Source organism: Passer domesticus, chromosome 19 (assembly GCF_036417665.1).
Source record: "Passer domesticus isolate bPasDom1 chromosome 19, bPasDom1.hap1, whole genome shotgun sequence".
NCBI classification, from domain to species: Eukaryota; Metazoa; Chordata; class Aves; order Passeriformes; family Passeridae; genus Passer; species Passer domesticus.
In genome coordinates this window covers 4185459-4207258 of record NC_087492.1, presented here as the reverse complement: position 1 = coordinate 4207258, position 21800 = coordinate 4185459, and the positions used below count along the sequence as shown (strand labels likewise).

The 21800-nt window shown below is 60.8% G+C and overlaps 3 protein-coding genes across 11 annotated transcripts in view; 1 reads left to right on the top strand and 2 right to left on the bottom strand.

Annotated features, from left to right (window-relative positions):
• The first annotated feature begins 189 nt into the window (after nt 1-189).
• Nucleotides 190-6314, top strand: PIPOX (pipecolic acid and sarcosine oxidase). Its single transcript, XM_064394958.1, has 8 exons — nt 190-3330; nt 3637-3785; nt 4209-4410; nt 4728-4910; nt 4973-5125; nt 5193-5351; nt 5460-5535; nt 5630-6314. The coding sequence occupies exons 1-8, from the start codon at nt 3205-3207 to the stop codon at nt 5758-5760; spliced, it is 1179 nt and encodes a 392-aa protein (XP_064251028.1). The 5' UTR covers nt 190-3204; the 3' UTR covers nt 5761-6314.
• Nucleotides 6315-6746: 432 nt separating this feature from the next.
• Nucleotides 6747-21800, bottom strand: part of MYO18A (myosin XVIIIA) — a 36812-nt gene continuing 21758 nt past the window's right edge. For 6 of the 9 annotated variants that reach the window (XM_064394947.1, XM_064394948.1, XM_064394950.1 and 3 more), the window contains 23 exons: nt 21027-21136; nt 20873-20938; nt 20500-20628; nt 19905-20048; nt 18805-18894; nt 18600-18719; nt 18410-18521; nt 18180-18307; nt 17921-18075; nt 16662-16785; nt 16385-16585; nt 15979-16089; nt 15554-15658; nt 15296-15442; nt 15092-15205; nt 14832-14948; nt 14646-14729; nt 14299-14436; nt 13455-13640; nt 13233-13372; nt 12123-12167; nt 10479-10601; nt 6747-7367 (listed from right to left, as the gene is read on the bottom strand). In XM_064394947.1, the coding sequence (XP_064251017.1) occupies nt 7229-7367; nt 10479-10601; nt 12123-12167; nt 13233-13372; nt 13455-13640; nt 14299-14436; nt 14646-14729; nt 14832-14948; nt 15092-15205; nt 15296-15442; nt 15554-15658; nt 15979-16089; nt 16385-16585; nt 16662-16785; nt 17921-18075; nt 18180-18307; nt 18410-18521; nt 18600-18719; nt 18805-18894; nt 19905-20048; nt 20500-20628; nt 20873-20938; nt 21027-21136 (2828 nt within the window). In that variant the 3' untranslated portion in view covers nt 6747-7228. The remainder of the gene's footprint in view (nt 7368-10478; nt 10602-12122; nt 12168-13232; nt 13373-13454; nt 13641-14298; nt 14437-14645; nt 14730-14831; nt 14949-15091; nt 15206-15295; nt 15443-15553; nt 15659-15978; nt 16090-16384; nt 16586-16661; nt 16786-17920; nt 18076-18179; nt 18308-18409; nt 18522-18599; nt 18720-18804; nt 18895-19904; nt 20049-20499; nt 20629-20872; nt 20939-21026; nt 21137-21800) is intronic. The other 3 variants (XM_064394949.1, XM_064394954.1, XM_064394955.1) reach the window with 1 other exon arrangement.
• LOC135283680 (serine/arginine repetitive matrix protein 1-like) lies at nt 7374-9774 on the bottom strand (the record flags this gene model as incomplete). Its single annotated transcript, XM_064394719.1, has 1 exon — nt 7374-9774. A coding segment is annotated over one exon (1356 nt), but the record flags the coding sequence as incomplete, so codon positions are not given.

Genomic DNA, 21800 nt, shown 5'->3' with positions numbered 1-21800 from the left:
CTCGCTAATTCCAGGGAGGAAGGGGGGGCTGCCCCCACCCACCCCTCGCCGTAACTCTCCGAGCGAGGCGCCCTCCAATCCCGCAGGCTGGGAGGGGGGGGCTCCTCCCTGCTACCCCACCCCCACGCCGTAACTCTTCGAGTGCGGCGCCCGCTGAAGCTGGAGATGAAGGCTGGGGGAGGGGGATCGCCTAAGCCCCCCTTCCTCCCCGAATCCCGGCAGCCCTTCGGGGTGGGAGCCAGCGAGGGGCTGTGGGAAAGGTGCTCGGTGCCCACCTCGCCATATCCTGCCTCCCCACCCTCCTCACCACAGCCGCGTCCCTTCCCCCAGTCTCCTCTTCCCCATCCCTAAACAGCCCAAATTAGGGCTGGGCTCATCCTCCTCCATGCAGAGACACCTGGACACGGAGCAGCACAGAGTGGGGCTGGTATTCTTTATGGTGGGCTTCCAAGAGCCCCTCCCCGGCCCCCTGCCTCGGGGTCCCGCAGGGCAGCCAGCCCTGCAGTGGGCAGATGGTGCTGGCACCGGCACCGAGCAGCTCCATGTTGGCTGATGGACGGCTCTTGAGGGTGTTAAAAATATATTTTAAAAAAACCTCTTTGTTTAATAACCCCCTCCCCATCGCTCCAAAAGCCCAGATGGCTTCGCCTCGCCGGCTCCCCCGCAGCCCGGCCAGCCCCGCTGCACACACAGCCCACGCAGCCAGCGCCGCTGGGGGTTTAATTTTAATCCCGGGTCCTGCTCTGCCGACATGCCTGCCGTGGAGAATGGCATGGCTTGGCACGGGGAGCCGAGAGCAGGGCAGCAGCCGGTCCCACGTCATGGGCTGTGTGCCACCAGCCCCGTGGCACTGTCTGGTGTGGCACCAGCCCCACGGCTGCGGCGGGAGCGGGGCTGGAAGTGATGCCAGGATCCTCATCCCGGGGGTGCTGCCGGCTCTTCTGCAAAGCACTTTCAGCTCTAAACCCAAAACTTTGATCCGCCAGTAACGCCATCAATGTTTAATGCAGCAAAGCCCTGGTAGGGCTCGGAAGATGAGCATTTTGAGGCCAAATTGAAGTTTCTAATATTATGATATTCAAATAATTTTAATCTGCCTGATGCATCCCCAGGCATGTACCTGGACTGCTAATGAGGGGCTGCCTTCAGCCGCTGTTGCTTTTGACAGAAAACAAACAATTCTTTGCAGGTGCCATCAAAGGGTTGGGAATGGAGAGGTCTGGGGAGGGAAATGGGGGCGAGCACGCATGGAGCCAGCGTTGCAGCTGGGAGAGAAGGGTGCCGTGTTTGCCTCAGCTCCCTGGGGAACAGCATTGCTCCCTAATTCTTTTTTAAGTGTTGGTTTGTGCTTGGTGAAAAATGAGGCTGGTATGGATGGATGGTGGGATTTCGGGAAACTTCTGTCCCACTGTAGAGTGGACAAAAAGGTGGAGAGTCCAGCACCCATCAAATTGCATCTGATGCTTGCCCAGCCTTGGCCAAAGCTCCTTGTTCCCCACTTCCCCAGTGCCACGTGGATCTGAGCTAGGGCAGCTCCACAGCCTGTGCCAGGCAGTTCCCCAAGCCCCCATTTTCCCCTCCCCATGCTGTTGCCAGCCCCGAGTTTTCCCACCCATCCACCCAACCCACACAGGGAATATTTCATTTTTACCGAGCTCTCCTGACCCACAGCAGCTGCTTAGGGAAATGGATTTCCTGCTGACACAAGCATTGCTTCCAGTCAGTATAAACCCAGGTGAAGGGGGCATGGCAGGGGTGATGGAGACCTTGGCACAGGGCTGAGGGGACCCCAAAAAAATTCATCCTAAGGCACGTTGGGGTCCTGCAGCTGCTTTTTGGGCTTTGGGGGTGCAGACCTCCCTGATGCCTGCATTCAGCCCTGGTTGGGGTCACCTGCAGGACAAAAGCAATGGCTTGAGGGACCTAACAGAGCCCTGGGGATGGTGATTTGCATCCCACCAAAGGTCTCACCCTCTCTGTAACCTCACAAGCAAGGCTTTTCCAGCCGTTCTATTACCACACTGCTAACGGGAGAGGAGTTCATTTTTACCATTTAACGTTTCACGGATAATTAATTATTCTTCATCTTTCCAGCAAAAAAAGGAAGAGCAAGTACAGGGGCTATTCAAAGCAAAAAAAAAAAAAAAAAAAGTCAGCTGAAACCCAGGGAAATTGCTGAATTATTTGTAACATCAAAGGCAGGCAAGGATGTGCTGATTTAACGGGGCCCGTGCGACGCAGAGCCCTGGGCATGGTGGTGATGCTGGGACTGGATGCACTCATTGCAGCAGTGGTCATGGGCACTGGGGGGGATGAGGGGTCTGGGGGGCACCCCAATCTCTGCCTGTGCTGCCCATCCTCCTCCTCTCACCTCCCCATGGCTGCGAGCTGCCAGTTCTGCCTTTGCGCGATGTTGGGGTCCCCGTGACCTGGTGGGAGCCTCCAGTGCTCCCCAGTGATTCATTCATCACCAGAGGCAAGTGGCAAAATAAATAATGATATTTAACATTTCGTAATAACGACAATTAACCAGTAAATAATGCCTTTTACACCGCAGAAGCCAGAGTAAATTAATTCCCCTAATTAGCTGTCAGGCAGCATGGGACAGTGGTGGCAGTGGGCAAAACTGGCAGCCCCTGCCTGTGTTATCCCCCACTCTGAGGCATTGTCCCCAAACCCCAGTCACACCCCAACATTTTACAGACTTGCAAAATCCACCATGCTGCATCCTGGCAGCTCTGGTGAGCCCTAAATCACCCCTATCTCCTGTTAAAAAAATAACAACAAAAAGATGGTGACAAAGTGGTTTATGGCTGCAATAAATTGTGCTGGAGGAAAAAAAGCCTTGTTTGCCTGGAAGCAAGGGGGGGTTTCCCACTGGCACACAAATGGAAGCCCTGTGTCCCACCAGAGCTGGAGCCAGCAGTGCCCAGTGGAAAGGGGGAATTCTTGGAAGTGTTTTCCTTCACATCTGTGCCACCCTGAGCTGCCTGCCCTGGTGGGACCAGGCGTTGGAATGAGAATATTCGTGCCTGGCCGGCCGCAAGGGGCAGGAAGAGTGTGGCCCCGGTGTCCCCGTGTCCCCACAGAGCTGGAGGGTGGCCAGGGCTCCCCCACCCGCTGCGCTCGGCTGGACTCTGCCCCGTTCCTCCCCTTGGCCTCCTCCCAGCGGCCACAGAGGCAGCAGCAGGGACGGGCACAGCCATGGCTGCCCCCAGCCAGCCCCACAAGTCCACCTACGATGTCATTGTCGTCGGGGCCGGCATCCAGGGCTCTTTCACTGCCTACCACCTGGCCCAGCGCCACAAGGACACTCTGCTGCTGGAGCAGGTATGGTGACCCCATTCTGCCACGTCCCCGTTCCCGACGGGCTGGGGAGGGTGCCTGCAGACCTGGCTGCCCTCCACCGTGGCACGGAGCAGAGCTGCTGCTGGCACTGCAGTCCCCAGCGCCAGGACACCCTGTCCCTAGTGCCAACACCCTCGTGTCCCCAGCGCCAGGACCCCCATGTCCTGCTGTTTCCCTGCCGTGGGGGACAGGACAGGCTGTGTCCCCAAGGTGCCCTCTGCCACTCGGCGCTGGTGGCACTGAGGGTGGCAGTGTCTGTGGTCACCCCCTGTGCTCTCTGCCCCGCAGTTCCTCCTGCCCCACTCTCGGGGCAGCTCTCACGGGCAGAGCCGCATCATCCGCAGCGCCTACCCCCAGCAGCACTATTCCCGCATGATGCCCGACTGCTTCCGCCTCTGGCAGCAGCTGGAGGCCGAGACCGGCGCCACCCTCTACAGGTGATGGGGACAGGGACGCAGCCACCGCCGGGCACCGTCCCCTCCCCGCGGGACAGGGGGCGGTGAGCTTTGGGTGGGATGCGGCTTCCTTGGCAGGCAGCTGCCGGTTCCTGGTGATTTATGGGGCCCCAAGAGGGAAATGTCATTAAGGAAATGAGCATCTAAATGATCCTCCGGTGCCGTGCCGGGGTCAGGGCTGGTGGTCCTTGCTGTATTTAGGAGGGAGAGTGTGATGTAGGTGTCCAGACCCTCCCCATGCATCTCACTCTGCCCTTGTCCTGTGCAGTGCCCCAGCACCAGGGTGTAGCACACCCCAAGCATCGCTGCTGTCACCGTGCCTCAGTTTCCCCCAGGGGCAAAGCAAGCTGGGGGTCCATGCAGGGAGGGGGAGCAGGGCGAGCTGACGGGGCTGGTGGGATGCAGGCAGACGGGACTGCTGGTGCTGGGGCCGCCGGGAGAGCCGGAGCTGGAGGCCTGCAGGAGGAGCCTGGGCGTCCACGAGCTCCTCGACGCCGCGGCGCTGGCCCAGCGCTTCCCTGGCTTCCAGCTGCCAGCTGGCCAGGTGGCCGTGCTGGACAGCACTGCCGGGGTGCTCTTCGCTGACCGGGCACTGCGGGCAGTGCAGGTGGGCGCTGCTGAGGGGATGGAGAGCTTTGGGATGGGATGGGTGGGATGGGAGGGGAGGGGATGGGATGGGATGGGATGGGATGGGATGGGATGGGATGGGATGGGATGGGATGGGATGGGATGGGATGGGATGGGATGGGATGGCATGGGATGGCATGGGATGGGATGGGATGGTATGGTATGGTATGGTATGGTATGGTATGGTATGGTATGGTATGGTATGGGTGGGATGGGATGGGATGGTTTGGGATGGAATGGGATAGGGGTCCCCTGGCTCTATCCACGCAGACACCCCCTGTCACCCTCCCCTCCCAGGAGGTTTTTCGCCGGCACGGGGGCACCCTGCGGGACGGGGAGAAGGTGCTGCGCATCAAACCCGGGGCCACAGTCACTGTCACCACCCCTGCGGGGGTGTACAGAGCCCCCCGGCTCGTCATCACGGCTGGAGCCTGGACCGGTGCCTTCGTGGAACAGCTGGGTCTGTCACTGCCACTGCAGGTAAAGGTTGGTGGCACGGGGGGGTGGCACAGGCACGGCCAGAGCTAATGGAGTGATTGCAGCCCCTGCGCATCGATGTCTGCTACTGGAGGGAGAAGCAGCCTGGGAGTGCTGCCTTGGGCAGTGTCAGTCCCTGCTTCTTGACCCTGGGGCTGAGCCAAGCCCCCCACGGCATCTACGGGCTGCCCTCCATTGAGTACCCAGGTCTGATGAAGGTGAGCAGGGCACAGCTGAAGGTGGGGGGATTCCCTAACCAGCCCAGCCTGACCAGCTGTGCTCCAGGTGTGCCACCACCACGGCAGCCCCACTGACCCAGAGAAGCGGGACCAGGTCCCCTCGAGTGCCCCCTGCTCTGACATTGCCATTCTGAGCAGCTTCATCAGCAGCTATCTGCCCGGGCTGGAGACCCAGCCCGCAGTGAGGGAGACCTGCCTCTACACGGTGAGACCCTCCCCAGGGCACTGATCCAGGCATCCGGGGTCCTGAGCCTTCCCCCACCCCAAGGTGGACCCCAGCCTGTCCCCTCACCTTCACACCCTGGCTCCCCAGAACACTCCAGATGGAGATTTCATCCTGGACCGGCACCCCAAGTTCAGCAACGTCATCATTGGTGCTGGCTTCTCAGGTAGGCAAGGGCAGCCACCCCCCATCCCAGCACCCCAGAGCTGTGCAGGGTTGTGGGGATGGTTGTGTCCCCACCTTCCCTCTCCTTTCCACAGGCCATGGGTTCAAGCTGGCGCCAGTGGTGGGGAAGTTGCTGTGTGAGCTGAGCCTGGGCGAGGAGCCATCCTACGACGTGGCCCACTTTGCCATCACTCGTTTCCCCGGTGTGCTTGGGGCTGCACAGTAGGTGTGGGGCTCCAGAAGTGCCCTCATGGCATCGCGCTGGCCTGCAGCTGTGTCCCTGCATCGCAGTGTCCTCACACCCACACCTCCATCTCCTGCATTTCCACCTCCCTGCACCCTGGGGACTCCCAGCATGCTGCATTCCTCCAACCCTACCCCCCAGATACCCTGCACTGCCGTGTCCCCACATTCCAGCATCCCAGCACCTCTGCATCCTTGCTTCCCCACATCCCTGCATCCTGGCACCCTGCCTCCCCACATCGCAGCACCCCAGCATCCCCCGTGCCATGCGGTGCCAGGCCACCTCTACCCAGCACCCACTCCTGGGGAACAAATTAAGAAGCTTTGTCAGCCTCATGAAGATGGAGCAGGAGCAGCGCGGAGAGACACACTCGCTTAGGAGTCAAGTTAAATGTTTTAATGTTAAATGTGCCATTTTATTATCATTAGATCGCTCCCACTTAATGAAAGCGCATTAGCGCAGCGTGGCTTTATGGCAGCGAGCACCGAGCTCGGCCTGTGTGCTTCCAGGAGACACTGGGGAAAGGGAAACAACCTGCCAAGGAGCCAGGGGGGTCCCCAGGGTGCCGGCTGTCCCAGGTGCAGGGCACAGCACATGGCACGGGGACAGCACAGGGCCAGGGCTGAGGCTGAGCCGTGCAGGCAGCCAGCAACGCACATCATCATCTCCTCTGTGTTAATTATTTAACGCCAGCAGGCAGAGGCTCTGTCCCGCTGCTCATCTGCATATTTATGAAGATTGATAAATGATTCAGCACTGGCACCCACGAGGGCTTCCCCCCCCCCTCCCACTCCCCTCCCCAGCACCCATGGGTGCAGCAGGCTCAGGGAAGGGCCGGACTTGGCCTTTCCATGAAGCCCTGAATCCTTGCTGGGGTTGGATGTATTCCATCAGACCCTTCCACCGTGAAAACACCCCCCCCAAAATGGGGAGACCCCCCAGGCACATGGAGCAGGCAGCAGCCAGCATCACCAGCCAGAAATGACGTTTATTTTCATACTGAAAGTAAAGGGGGTGGGGGAAGATGCACAGCTGGGCTAGTGCAAAACAGCCAGGCAGAGGTGGGGGGCTGGGGAGGGGTCACAAAAACCCAGGTGGGCACACGGGACCCTCTCCCCATGTCCCCTTCCCGGCTGCTCCCCAGGGCCCGGCCAGCGAGAGACGTCTTTGGCTCAACTAAAAGGGGTGTAAGAGGACGGCAGGGTGCCGAGGGGGGGAGTTTAAGTTACAAAACAAGGTGCCAGCAGGCACTGAGGAACAAATCCCGGGTGCCGGAGCAGCCGACTCCGCCGCCAAGGACAGACAGGAGGTGGGAGGGCGGGGGGTGCAGCCAGCGAGCCGGCCGGGCTGCTCCTCCCGTGGCTGGAGCCGGGGGGCGGCTGCGTGTGTCCCCCCAAAACCCGTGCAGAAGAAATACCGGCTGCCCGGGCGGCCCCGGGGCGGCGGGGGGCTAGGCGGGGGTCTCGGCAGCCCGGCTCTCCGCCTCGCTGGCACTGGGGGAGCTGCGGGAGGAGCGACGTGTGCTGTCCCCGGCGTCCTGCTCATCGTCCCATCTGTCGTAGGTGAAGGTGTGCCGGGAGCTCGTGGGGCTGCGGGAGAGAGCGGGGTTAGGGGGGTGAAAAGCCCAGCATGTCCCCAGCATGGCTTGGCTGCTGAGCTCAGCTCCCCTCCGGCTGCAGCGGGAGCTGCGGTGAGCCAGCACGCTGGCAGCCAGCTGGATGGAGCCTTGATTGCCTCCTTTTTTATTCTTTCCGAGATATTTGGGACATGCCTCACTGCAAACAACTCCTCGCTGCGCCGAGCTGAGCCCCTGCTCTGCAGTGGGGCCGAGCTGAGCCTGCCCAGGAAAAGGCTCGTGGCCCTGAATGCCAACACCAGGGTCCCCAGACACCCTGAGGGTCCTGGTTGTACCCGAGCCCAGGGCTGGTGCTGGGGTTGTTGCTCCCCGGTACCCCATGATGCCTTCCCTTCCTCTGGGATAGACAGCTCAAGGGAAGCACATTTCCAAAAGGCTTCTTTCCCCTCCTCCAGCCACTCTCCTATTCAGCCATCAGAAAGGATGAAGCCTGCTCTGAAATTGCTGCCAGCGAGCCCAAACACACCCTCTCTGCATCAAACAGCATGCAGAGCTCCAGAGTCCTGCAGGCTGATGCCATTCACACCCCGAATTCCCATCACAGGCACCCAACAGGGCACAGCCCAACCTGGGTCCCCCCCGCCATGGGTGCAGCCTCCCCCCATGCTCACACACTGCAGTGAGTGGGTGTTAGTACCCATCCCACTCCCCTCTGCTTCTGGGGGCTGTGCTGCCCACCAAAGCCTGAACAATTTCCTGAAGGAATACATCCAGATGTGTCCCGGCCGATGGCTGGGGAGCCAGGAAGGGATTAGCGCTTCCTGGTGTCCCGCAGCTAATCCTGGCAGCACGGGCAGCGCCGGTCCCGCTGTGGCCATGCCGGGGATCTCCCCAGCGATGGAGATGCCCGCAGCAGGGCTGCTGCAGGCACAGAGGGCTGCCCCATCCCGGGCTGCCCACGCCGGCGGAGGAGAGCTCCGGAGTCAGGAGAGGGTTAGGGCGAGCGGTTAGTGGCACACGGGGAGGTTCATGCTGCACGGCACACACCGCTCCCACCTCCTGCCTCAGTCGCTCTCGGGACGGTACAGGTACTTCATCATCAGGTTGTCCACCTGCTTTTTCCGCTGCTTCTCCTCCTTCTTGGCCCGGGCAGGACGTGTCGGCTCCTCGCTCCCCGCTCCCCGCGGGCCCTTCTTGACACTGGAGGTGCTGCGGTAGGAGCTGGTGGAGCCAGAGGAGGACTCGGAGGAGGAACTGGACTCGGACGACGACTGCTGCTTCTTCTTCTTCTTCTTGGACTTCTTCTTGCTTTTCTTGGCGCGCTTCTTGGAGCTCTTCTTCTTCTGCTCCTCCTCTTCCTCGGAGGAGCCCGAGCTGCTGCGGCAGCGGCAAGTGTGCCGGGAGAAGTCGAGGGCGGATGCGGAGCGGCGCAGGCTGCCGGAGGGGCGGTCAGCGGCGCCCAGGGGGGCCGCGCTCCGGACACTGCGGACACTCCGGACACTGCGGACACTGCGGCCGTCGTCCCCCGAGTCGGGGCTGGAGTAGCCCCTGGCCGGCAGCGGGCGGTAGCTCAGCACCTCTTGGATGGCGGCTTCCAGGTCGGGGTCGAGGTAGGAGCGGTGCCGCCCGGGGCGGGCGTCCCCGGGAGCCTCCTCCTCGGAGGCCGCGCTGCGGGGCCGCGGGGGCACGGAGAAGCTGCGCCCCAAGAGGGGCTGCCCGCGGGACCCCTCGTCCGCCTCATCCAGCCGGCTGCGGGCCAGGGAGAGCCGCGACTCGGGGCGGCCCTCGGGGCCCCCGCGCCGGCTCCGCAAGCTGCCGGGGCTGGAGAGGGCGAAGCTCAGCACCGAGCATCCCTCATCCCCATCGTCGCCGTCCTCCAGCCCGCGCCAGGAGGCGGAGGAGACGCGGCTCACTGGGGCGGAGGCGACAGACGCTTTCTCTACGTCGGTGGCCGAGAGGGACCACCGCTTGTCCAGCCCTTGGCGAGCCCGGCCGCTGGCGTCGGCGAAGGCGCGGGCGATGACGGCCGCCCGGTCCTGGGGCTCGCCGCCGCGGGCCGCCCGGCGCGGAGGGCGCTCGGGGGAAGGCGGCCGCTCGCCCAGGGCGCTGAACAGCGTCTGCTCATCCCCGAGGCCGCCTATGGAGTCCTTGAGGCCCGGCCGCTTCCTGTAGCTGAGGGAGCTCAGCACCGACACCGGCCGCTCGTCGGGCTCGGGGCCGTCCGGCGGGGCTGACCTGCGGCGCGGCACCGCGGCCCCGCACGCACCGGGGAGACAAGAGAGACACGGAGATGAGCGCGAGAAGGAGGCGGCCCCGGCGGTTTGCGTCAGCGGGAAATGGCATCGTGGAAAAATGTCATGTAAATGGGGGAATTGTTCTAGCCCAGCACTTTGATCCCCCTTTAAAGTGTTGCCTTCAATTTATTTCATTGTCGGCTACCTGGAGCCGCAGCGTTTGATTCCCGACTTCAGAAAAGGTGGAATTATCTCCAATAACAAAATGTTTTACATCTGCACCGCTGAATAAATTAAACCAATTAACAGAAACCAGCTCAGATCTTTCCCCCCTGCTCGGCAGAGGGAGGGAGTCCCCTGGGACTCCTGGAGCCCTGCTAGGAAATTGGGTTTGGATAAAAGCAATCTGCGCTCAGCAGGCAAGCGTTTTCCAAGGGGGAGTGGGGCTGCGTGCCTCAGCCCCATGCCGTGGGTGCACCTGGGCACGTTCCCCACCTCTGCCAACATTTTCTGAGAGGTGTGGGGAGAGATGGGGTGGGGCTGCAGATGGAGCAAGGAATCAGTCCTGGAGAGATGGATTGCTGCACAGAGCTAAAGCCCAGCACTGCAAGCCCTGGGAGGCAGATGGGGTGTGGGCTGTGGATGCCCCATAGGCCTGCATGGTGGGATGAGGGAAGGGGGACCAGGGAGCTCCCTCTGGGTGGGGGGATGTGTGTCCCCAGTGAAGACTGAGCTGCTCACCAGCATTAATCCTTCCCTGGCCATCCACACAAGCACCAAACACAGCACCAAATGCCACATCCCACGGGCACCCACCCAGCCCTGTCCGTGTCCCAGCACAGCTCAGCCCGTCCTCTGCCCGCCAGCCCCATGCCCAGCCCTGCACCCACCTGCTGCCTTTCAGGCTGCCATCATCAGAGAGCGCTTTGGAGGAGCCTTTGTTCTTGGAGAGCCAAGACTTCACCCCATCCACACGCTCCTCCAGCTCCGAGTCCACATCTGAGTCACCGTCGCTGCCGGAGGAGCGGGTCAGGGTGGAAGAAAGCAAGAGGTCAGCAAGAGGCAGTGAGTTTTTGGGTGCTGGAGAGATGGAAGTGCATTGGAAGGCACTGAACCCCTCCAGCACCCACTGCCTGTGTACCCTGGCATGGGTGAAACCCCATCCTATGGTTCTGCTCCATCTCGGGGACATAATCTGCCCACACATAGTTCAACCTGCAAGCCAGGGGCTCCCTGAAGCACCCCCAAACCCCTGTGGCTGCCCAAGGGGCTCCTGCACCCTCTGCCCAACATCTCCCTGCCACTGCCTGGCTCCAGAGCTGGAGACAGCAAGGCCTGGCTTTGGGGCAGCAGGCAGGGCACAGCTCCAGAAACACAGGAGATTTCCAGCTCCAGGATTGGGAAGGAAATAAGTGGGTTCATTTTACAGGCTGCCGTTGAGCGCAGAATTACAGCGAGGAAGAGCAGTGCTGATGGCCCCGGGTAAACAGGAGTTTAGCAGGCGGAACAGAAGCGGCTCTGGCACGGCGGGCGCGGGAGCACAGCGGGCAGATTTACAGCCCTGCCGTGCCCGAGAGCCCCTGATTTACGTCCTGGAGTAAAAAAAGTCCTATCTGGCTTAAACCATCTAATTTATAACGGCCGTTCGTAACCATATTGATTGCCTTGAGAAAGAAGGTGCTGTCTGCATTGCAAAATCCATTCCTCCACGTTAAAAGCATCCCTGAATAAATCTCTCTTAATACCTCAGTGCTTACTGCTTTCATTAGGGCCACGGCAGCACCGCCGGGATCTATACGGAAATTGAAGCGGCGTGGTCCCCTCTTGCCACCCCGCTCCCACCAGGCCACTCCAAAAAGGGATGGGATGTATCACAGGATCTTAAATGGCCTCTTATCCGCCTGGTTTTGGGCTTATTCCCTGCCTGGGAATGAAGCAAACAGCACAAGGGACAGGCCTGGATAGACCCTGTATATGAATCCTTCTCTTTTTGAATTCAGAGCAACGAGCTGCTCTCCATCCTGCGCATCTCCCTCCCCTGCAATACATCCAGGCAACGCTGGGCTTGGGGAAAAGAAAAAAACCACCAACAAAAAACCACAGAATGACACCAAAAAAAACCCCAACGAGCCCCAAAACCAAGCACTGGGGGCAGCTAAGGTTTCCTGACCGATGGAATTAAGCTCCACATCAAACACAGTTTATGTCCAGGCAAACGTGCCGTTAGTTAAGCAGGACCAGGGTCGTGGGAGTGACCATGGATTGGGCATTAATTAGTGGCAGCAGGGCTCCATTGCTGCCCCATGCTGACACATTTGCCATCAGCCACGGCAGAGCATCACCCCCCACCCCATCCCAGGGGCTCATCCCACCCCCATGTACGGGATGTGGTTATGTGCTGTGCTGTGCCGTGCCGGGCCATGCCGTGGGTGCTGTTAGGGCATGCAGAGTTGGGCCAGTGGCATGCAGGACCCCGGCCCCTGGGGGTGAGGTGGGGGTTAGGGGAGGGGAGGAAGGAAAGAGATGCTCCTCACATTTTACTCTTTCTTTTCTGATACTTTGCCACCATGTCCTGCAAACTGGGAGGGGTTGGAGGGGGCAGGGTGGGAGGGGTGAGAAACACAACAGAAAAGAAATTAAATAAATTAAAAATAAATTAAAAAAAAAGACCAAGTGGGTGGGAAAATTAAATTATGGGGAAGGGTCAGGAGAAGGAGGTGAGGCTGCCCTGTGCCCCTGGAGTGGGGCTGCACCCAGCTGGATCCCAGCATCCCAGGTTGGGTGCTGGAGTGTATCCAAAGAAAGGCAACAGAGCTGAGGAAGGCTCTGGAACACAAATCTGATGAGGAGCAACTGAGGGAGCTGGAGGGGCTCAGCTTGGAGGAAAGGAGGATCAGGGGGGACTTTTTCACTCCCTACAACTTCCTGAAAGGAGGTTGTAGCCGGGGGGGGGGTCAGGTGCTGCTCCCAAGAAAAAGCAGTAAGACGAGGACATGGCCTCAAGTTGTGCCATGGGAGGCTTAGGTTGGATATTAGGGAAAATTTCTTCACCAAAAGGGTGGTCAGGCATTTTAACAGGTTGTCCAGGGAAGTGGTGGAGTCACTGCCTGGAAACATTAAAAAAATGTGTGGATATGGCACTTGGGGACATGATTTAGTGCTAACATGGCAGTGCTGAGTTAACGGCTGGAGTCGATTATCTCAGAGGTCTTTCCCAACCTAAACAATTGTATGATTCTATAATTCTATCCTGGGCTGGGCTGGATCCCAGCATCCCAAACCTCCTGCCAGCTTGTACTGCCCTGGCTCCTGGGGCTCCCTGGGCTGTTTCCAGCCAGCTGGCAGGATCCTGGATGCATTTCAGGCACCTCCACAAGTGGTTGAAGCTCGTGGGGGCTGCGGGTGGACGGAGGGATGGATGCACAGATGCATGGACTGATGCCTGTGTGCACAGGTGCCCGATGCATGGACGGACAGACACGGGTGCATGGACAGATGCACGCGTGCACGATGCACGGATGGATGCACAGACAGCATCCTGCCAGGGCCAGGCAGAGCCAAGGGGTCCCTGTGACATTTCTGAAGTGGCAAGGGGAAGCAGTGACCCCCAGGGATGCAGGGGAGCTGGGCCCAGGTGCTGTTACCTGTTGATGAGGTCCTCATTGCTGTCACTCTCCATCTCATCCTCGATGGCCGCCTGCAGGTCCCCGATGCGCTTGAAGGCCAGCTTCAGGTCTGACTGCAGGCTCTGGTTGGCAGCTTCCAGGCTCTCCAGGTCCATCTCCTGCGGGGAGGGAGTGGGATGAGCCCCATTCCTCAGGGAACAGCCCCTTGTGCCCCGCCTGGCCCTGCCACGGGCTCCTCACCAGCTCGTGCTTCTTGCGGCTGGCTTCTGCCTCCTTCTTGGCCAGCTCGCCCATCTCCTCCTTGACATCACGGAGCTGCCGCTGCAGCCGCTTGTTCTGCTCCTTCTCCCGGTTCTCGGCGGCCGCGCGCTGATCCCGCTCCTCCGTCAGCTTCTCCATGTTCTCCTTCAGCCGCGTGGCCAGGCTCTGCCGAGCAGCGGGGTCACCCCAAATCCCCCCACCTCTCACCTCTCACCCTCACCCCGATACCCACCGGCCAATGATGCGAGGATGGATCCCCCTCCCATCAATTTACACAAGGAGATGGAGGAGAAACCACCCCCTCCCAGGGCCAGGGAAAGGGCAGAACAACAGCAAGGGCTTTGTTGAATTGGAAAAATAGATTTAACTGTGTGTGAAGTAATTAAAACATGTAACGTAGGGGAAAAAATAGCTCCCGTTCTCCCCCAGCCACTGAGCCAGCCGCTGCATATTTATGGCCTAGAGAGTGGAGAAGGAAATAATAGCTTGGAAAATATGAAGAGGAGAGCTAAGCTGCCGCGCTCCCCGGCAGAGCTGCGGAGGCAGAATATAAAACAGGCTGCGTTCGCGGGACTGGGGAGTCTATAATTTCCCTAAGTCGATGCAGGGAAAGAGCAGCACTTTGCCGGGCTGGGCGGTGGATTACTGTTATCAGTGCTTGCAGGGAGCCTTCCCTGTGGAGACAGGGATGGGCTGCCAGAGGGGGAGGGCTGCAGCATGGGGGGTCGTGGGGAGGGGAGGCGCTCAGAAAACTCTCAGGCAGCTTCATGATGGTCCTGTTGCACCCATCCCAGCTGGAGCAGAGGGAAAGCCCTGTGACTACCTCCAGGCGCTTGACTTGTGTCCTCTCGAACTCCAGCCTGGTCTCCAGCTCACGGATTTTGGCCTCCTGCCGGCTCACCAGCGACTTGTCCACCATGGATTGCTCCAGGAACTCCAGCTGGCTCTGCAGACCTTGCAGCTGCGGGAAAGGGCACAGCCTCAGCCACGACCACAATCACCCTGCCCCCGCTGCCACGCTGTCCTGGAGGAGAGCTGCTGGCCATGCTGCTCCCATCCTGATGGAGAGCTTCCCACCAGACTGCTCTGCACCCCCATGGAGCAGGGCAGTCCTGCATGGTGTGGGCAGCAGGTTCCCATTGTCCTGTCTTCACTCAGGTGCATCCTCACCTTCTCCTGCAGCTCCTGCTTCTCCTTGCTGACCTCCTCCAGCTGTGCCTGGAGGTCATTCATCTGCGCCAGGTCCCGGGATGCCTGCAGGACACACCAGGGCCATCAGTGGCAATCCCACTGCACTGGCTCCAAGAGGGACATCTTGAGGGGGTGGGGTGGGTGCAGCTGCTCCTCCCACTTCACCTGGGCCACAGCTGCCTTGTGCTTCTTCATCAGCTCATTCATGTCCTCCTGGTCCTCCTCCAGCCGGCTCTGCACTTCATTCTTTTCCCGCTGCAGACGGCTCAGCTGCTCCTCCAGCTGCAGGGAGACACACGTGTCTCCCACTGCATCCCAAGAACGGGACACTCACCCCCCAAACCCCCTCCAAACAGCGTGGGGCCACCCTGGGTGCAAATGGGGCATGGCCCCACCATGGTTCATCACAACCCAAACCCACTCACCACTGCCTTGGCCTTGGCAAGGTCATCAATCTGCAGGTGGAGGTCCTCAATCTCCACTTCCATGGATTTGCGGGCCTTGACAGCGGCTGCACAGGTGAACTCCGACTCTTCCAGCTGCAGGGATATAGCTCAGTGCCTGGCCAGGGAACAGGGACACCCTGTGTCCCTTGAAGCCTGCAGTGTGAGGAATGTCTAGATGCACACCTGATTCTTGAGCTGGGTGATCTCCCTCTTGCTGGGTGCGTTGTTTTTCAGGTGGTCCAGCATGATCTGAGCATCAGCCAGCAGCGCCTTTGTTCTCTTCAGGTCCCGGCGCAGGCGCTTTTCCGTCTCAAAGTCCCGCTGGTTGGCCTGTGGCAGGGGAAACTTTGCCACAGTTCCATGCCAGAGGGGTGTCCACCCCACCACGGCCACCTCAGGGTCCCCAAAGCAAGGCAGGTGCCCAGCTGCCCTTCACCCCACCTGCTCGCTGACAGCAGATAACTTGCTCTCCAGCTCCCGCTTCTCTCTCAGCACCTTCTGCTTGTCCTCATACTCCTCCTCCAGCTGCACCTCCATCTGCTTCAGCTGGGGGACAGACAGGGGACAGCCAGTCAGGGCGGCGGGGAGGGGTCATGACCCCTCCTCACGTGTCCCCAGAGCCTGGAGACACTGTGTGACCCCACCGCCGGGTGATTGTGCAACCAGAGGCACAAAGCCCGGCGTGCGCTGGCCCGGGCAGCAGAAGGACTGGTCGGACCCGCCGGGCCGGTGGAGCCGGGCTGTGGTCGCTGCGTGGGAGCCGGGTGCTGCATGACGGTGCCCAGCTGGCAGCTCCCAGTAGCTAGCCAGGGCATGGGGATGCATCCCAGGCCCTCCTGGGCAGAGAGGACACAGCTGAGCCCTACCTTCTTCTGGCAGGACTGCCGGATCTCCTCCACCTCCTCGTCACGGCTCTCCACCTCCTTGGCGTGGGTCTGCCGCAGCCGCTCCATCTCCATCTCCAGCCGCAGCTTCGCCTGCAAATGGTGGGGATGTGGTCAGAGTGAAGGGGACGTGGGGACCCCTCCACACCACTCTGCAGTCACCACTCACCCTGAAAACCCCCCGGTCTGAGGCCAGCTGAGCTGCCCGCCCCATGGTGACCTGCCGGGCCATGGCACGGAGGGCCGGGAGCCGTGTCGGCCGCGGCGATGCCTGGCGTGCCGCCGGGCTCGGGGCGACCGCCTCCTCTTCCCAGGCAAGCCCGGCCCAGGTAATAACAGCCCTGCATGAAACCACCCCACCCAGAAACCTCGCCCCTCCCCGCTGTACCTGCTCCAGCATCTGGATGGTCCCAGCCTGCTCATCCAGTTCCTCCTCCTGGTCTTTGACCTTCGCCTCCAGGTCCCTCAGCTGCTTCTTCACCTTGGCCAGGGAGGCTTCATCCTTTGACTCCTGGGAGGAGATGTCCTGCAGCTCTGCCTCCAGCGCCTCCACCTTCTGTGTCAGCCCTGCGATGTCCGAGTCCCTGTCCTGCGAGAGACAGGGTCACCATCAGCGCGGGGCACCCGCTGACTGGGAGGCTGGGGAGGGTCTGGGGGCTACTCACCTCCAGCAGCTGCTTGAGGCCAAAGACCTCGGCCACCAGCACATCCTTCTCTCGGCTCAGCTTCTCCCGCTGCAGCCGTTCCCGCTGCGCCTCCTCATGCGCCTGCGAGAGCTCGCTGTCAAACCTGCAAGGGAGAGTGGGGTGAGCACCCCAGGGACTGATCCTCAGCCCTGTGCCAGGGGCACTGCACCGAGCAACCCCTTCTCTCAGCAGCAAGCACTGGGAAGGGTGGTGTGCTGCTGAGTGCTTGTTTGGAACACACTGTTGATGAGTCTTTAATTGCCAGCACGGTGGCACGGAGTCACTCAGACACTCCTCCTGACGCCTTCACTCCATGCTAAAGGGGTGTGCAGCACCTGCAGCACCAAGCCCAGCAGCACCTGAGCTGTTCTCCAGGGCCAGCATGTGCCTGTGGGACCGTGCCTGCCAATGGCAGGGGCTTGGCTACTCCAAAGCAGCCGGGGACACCAAACCTGCCAAGCAGGACATGGAGGGGTCTCTAGGAGAGATGGGCTCTTGTGGTACCTCGGCTCCCACAGATGCATCCCAGTGTGGGAGCTTCACATGACATGGCACCAGTCCCATCCCCAGAGGGGACACACGATCCCCTGGATGGGACACAAGTCCCTGCTGAAGGAGTGCTCAGCACAGCCTGTAGCCAGGCAGCAATGTGGCAATCTCTTCCAGTGCCCCTGGGATGGGATCAGCTGGGTTTGCTCCAAAATCACTGCCTCTGGGGCTTGGAAAACAACCCTGTACTTGAGTTTGTGACCTGCGTTAAACACCTCGGCAGCTAATCCCCATTTTTCCTTGCGCTGGGTAATAAACAGCTGCATTAGCACAGACTCCAATCCGCGGAAATTGAAATTAATTAGATTGGATTCTCTCGCTGTATTTGTGTGTGCGATCATTACCATAATGAGATGAAAGCGTCCCTGCTGCTTAATAACGTTAGCAAACTTTGGGGCTGGGAGAGGGGACGGGATGGCAGCGCGTGCCGAGTGGAGGCGCAGGGCACCAGCAGCCTCCACCATGGGGCATGACCCCACAAGGATGGGATCACCCTGGTCTGCGCCCCCCAAAAGGGCATGGGGACACCCCCACAACAAACACATCCAACTTTGGCAGCCCCATCCCGCTGGAGACACCTCGGCCAAGTAGGAGCTGGTGAAGTGCCCAAATCCTTGCTAAAATGGTAATGCCACTTCGCCAGAGGCGTGTCCCCCATGTCCCCCCCACTGCCAGCGCACGGTCCCCACCTCCGTTGCTTCTTCTCCAGGTCATGGTTTCGTCCCTGCTGTCCCTCAAGGTGCAGCTTGGTGTCCTGCAGCTCGGCAGCCAGGCGCTGGCACTTCTTCTTCAGCTGCTGCAGCGCCCGCTGGCTCTCCTCGCTGTCCGCCTGCAGATCCGCCAGCTGCGGGCAGAGGCGGGCAGGCAGTGAGGGCTCTGGGATGCCACCCTGCTGTCCTTGCCATGCTGAGGGGACCAGGGAGGCCCCAGAGCTGAGCCCCCACTCACCTTGCGCTCCAGCTGCCTCTTGCCCTGCTGCTCCACCTCCAGCTTGTCCTCCAGCTCCTGCTGCAGCCGTTTCTTGGTGAAGTCGATCTCCCGCACTGCTCGCTCGTATTTCAGCCGCCACTCGCCACCTGTGTGGGGAAATGTGGTCACCAAGGGGCTGTGGGGGTGGCACAGGGAGAAGGGGACACTGCAGGGCGTGCCAGCAGCCAGCACTGGAGGCAGGACAGTACCTGAATCATCATCATCGAGCTCCCCATTGAGCTCGGCCGCCCGGATGAGCCGAGCCTCCATCACCTCCATCTCCATCGACTCCATCTGCTTCTTCAGGGCATCGTACTTGGCCTGCGAGGGGACATGGCCATGGTGAGCACTTGAGGGGGACAGGAGACACTGGGGAAGTCTGGGGAAGGGCACGCTTACCTGCAGGTCCTTCATCTCCTTCTCAGCGCGCAGCCTCTCGGCTGTCTCAGCGTCCAGCAGCTGGGAGGCCGACTCGCCGGTGTTGCGCTCGTCCGTCAGCTCCGATGTCAGTTCTGTGATCTGGGGGTGGCAGGCAGAATGGGACCCTGGGCTGGGGCAGGCTGGCACGGCACCATACCCCACCCTGGCAGAGGCAAAGACCTACCCTGCTCTCCAGGCGGTCGCTGTTGAGCCGCAGCTCGTTACGCTCCTTCTCCACCTTCTCAAGTTTGCTCTTCAGCTGCTGGATCTCTTCCTGCAACAGAGCGGGCGGTGAGGGAGGGGGCAGGCGCAGGGAAGAGGCTGGCGGGTAGGAGGCTGGCAGCTCTTTGCCCCTCCCCAGCACCCCCCCTGCACAGGATGAGCAGGGTGGGGGCTCCCCGGGGCTGCTCTCCCCTGCCAAGGGCTGGGCAGGGACTTTCCCCAACCCGCTCTGCCGTCGTGCCGACTCCAACCCCATAAATGGTGTCGAAATGCCAGGCAGTCCCAGAAAAGCTGCAGAGGGGTACCCACATCCCTCGTGAGAGGAGGTGGGAGCAAATCCACACACCAGCAGCTTGCTGAAGGGTTTGGGTGCACCCAGCCCAGGTGGGGAGGGAGGGGGCCCGCCAGAATGCCCAGGAACCACCAGGCAGTGCTGTGGAAGCACGTCTGGCTGGTAACATCTTCCTCTGGTCCCAGCACAGGCTGGAGGTGCAGCAAGGGGCCCAGGTGCCCCGCCCAGGTGCCCCCACCCAGGTGCCTGTCCCCAGCAGGTCAGGGTGAAAGCTGAGCCAGGCAGCAGCTCGTGCTCGCCGGGTGCACCAGTGTCTGGTTGCCGGTGCGAGCGGAGCCCTCACATTTGCCTCTCGGCGCACGGTTTCATTTCCATTCTCCACGCTTGTAATTGGGCTCAAGCAACAGCCGGCTCTCGGGATGCTAATGACATGCTGATTCGCAAATTAGGGAGCAATTCGAGCCTGGCGCTGATGGGGCGCAGGCAGACGTGGTCCTGCATCTCACCCCATCATGGGCACCCCATCATGGGCATCCCAACCCACTGTGGGATCCTGTATCCTAATCCACCACAGGATCCTGCATCCCACCCTTCCCTGGGTTTTGCTTCCCACCCCACTTCAGGATCCTGCATCTCACCCCACCATTAGCTTCTGCATGTGACCCCACCATGGAGTCCTGCATCCCACCCCACTGTGGGGTCCTGCCCAGGGCCAACGCTCCCCCAAGCCCTCCCTGCTCCATCCAGCATCCCCCAGCATGGATACCCACGTCTTTGCCGCGGATCTGGTCCTCAGTGAGCTGCACCTCGATGAGGGGCCGCACCGTGGTGAAGAGCTTCCACCAGGGCCAATCCTTCACCCCTTTGTTCTTCTTGATGTTCTTCTGCACGCACCGGATGGCCAAATCCTGGATCTGTGCAGGGCACGGGGTCAGCACGGGGTATGGGGTCAGTACAGGGCCGCCAGCAGGGCAAAGCGGGGAGTGTGGGTGCTCAGCACCCCTGCCAGCACCCCGGCATGCTTCCCTTCATCAGCATTTTGCTAATTGCACCAGCAAATCTGCTTTTTGATCCTCTCCAGCCCCTCTAAATGCTAATCCCGGGAGGATGAGGCACTGTAAGATGCCTATTTTACACCTCTCTAATGATAAAAGTAGGAGCTGAAGCGTGGCTTCATCCTTCGGCGGCGATGCCCAGCAGCCTCCCTGCCGGTTCCCCCTGGCCCCCCGGTTCCCCCTGGCCCCCCACGGCTCCGGGGGAGGCGGGAGGAGGAGGTGCTGGCCCAGGAGGCGCAGAAAGGCTGCACTGCCCATTTTAGGCGAAATTGTGCAGCAGAGCGGGGAGGGGAGAGTCGCTGGGACGAACCTTTCTCTTCTTGAAGTGCTGCCGTGCCAGGAAGCCCCTGCACGCCGCCTGGAAAAGGGTGATGTTCCTGCTGGTCTGCGTGTCCCGCTGCTCCTCCAGCCTGGCCAGAGATCCAGCTCGGAAAAACACCTGTGGGAGGGGAGCAGGACAGAGATGGGTGCTGGCATCCCTCCGGCCACGCCGTGCCGCCCTCCCACTGCTGGGGATGTCTCTCCCCTCTGCAGGCACTGGCCCTGTCCCACCGTGGCGTTTTATTCCCCAGGCATGAGGAATGCCGTGGGTGGGAGTGAACAGTGCTGCCCTTTTGCTGTCCCACCGTGCCATGACGCACAGCCCTGCCCACACCCACACCCGGGGGTGTCGGGCACCATACCCGGCTCAAGCCCATGTGGTAGCTGCTCTTCTCCAGGTCCAGTGATTCCAGGAGCTCCTCCACTGCCTGCAGGGAGGGAAAGGTGTCAGGGCCAAGCCCTCTGAGGTGCAGAGCACCCTGGACCACAGCAGTGACTCTGACACGGGGCACGTACCCGCTTCTCATCCACCACGATGTAGTTGCGCCCATGCTTTTTGGTCAGGTGTGGGGCCAGGACATCAAAGCGCCGCCTGAACTCCGCAAACACCATGTGGTCAGGGTAGCCTGGGGAGACAAGAGAGAGGGAGCTGTGTGGATGCCCAGGGGATGGCCAGGGACAGCCCCACGTGCCCTGACATGCTGGGCTCATGTTTTGGGTGAGCTGACGGGGTCACCCCACGTGACACAAACTCCCCATGGGGTCAGGCATAGCTGGAATGCCCTCAGCCTCCTTGGGAGGTTTTCCTTGGCTGCGTCCTCCAGCAGTTTTGGCTGGGATCTGAGGAGAAAGCGGCCAGATCCCTCCTCGGGGGGAGAACAGCGACACATGTTGCCTGTGCAAGTCCTGCTCTGGCTCCACTCTGAGCCACAGCCAGCTCCTGCATCAGGCTCCAGCACTGAGCCTCCATATCTTAATTAACGATGAGGTATTGATGGGAACGTTGACCCCGGCACGGGCGGCTGGCCACGGCCATCGATCCAGGAGGTGTGCAGGTGGCATTGATTTCCAATCATGGCAGGAAGGGTCCGGCCTCCAAGCAATAAACCCTGGGCCGGGTGGCTGCCCAGCCAATGTATCGATAAATGCTTTGCTGAGCACAGCCCAGAGGCTCTCGTTCCAGCGGGACAGGGGCTGGATGCCAATGGGATTTCTGCCAGGAACCAGCGGCGCCAGGAGAGACACCCAATTAAGGCCATGCCTGTCCCCAGTGCAGATAACAGCCCAGCA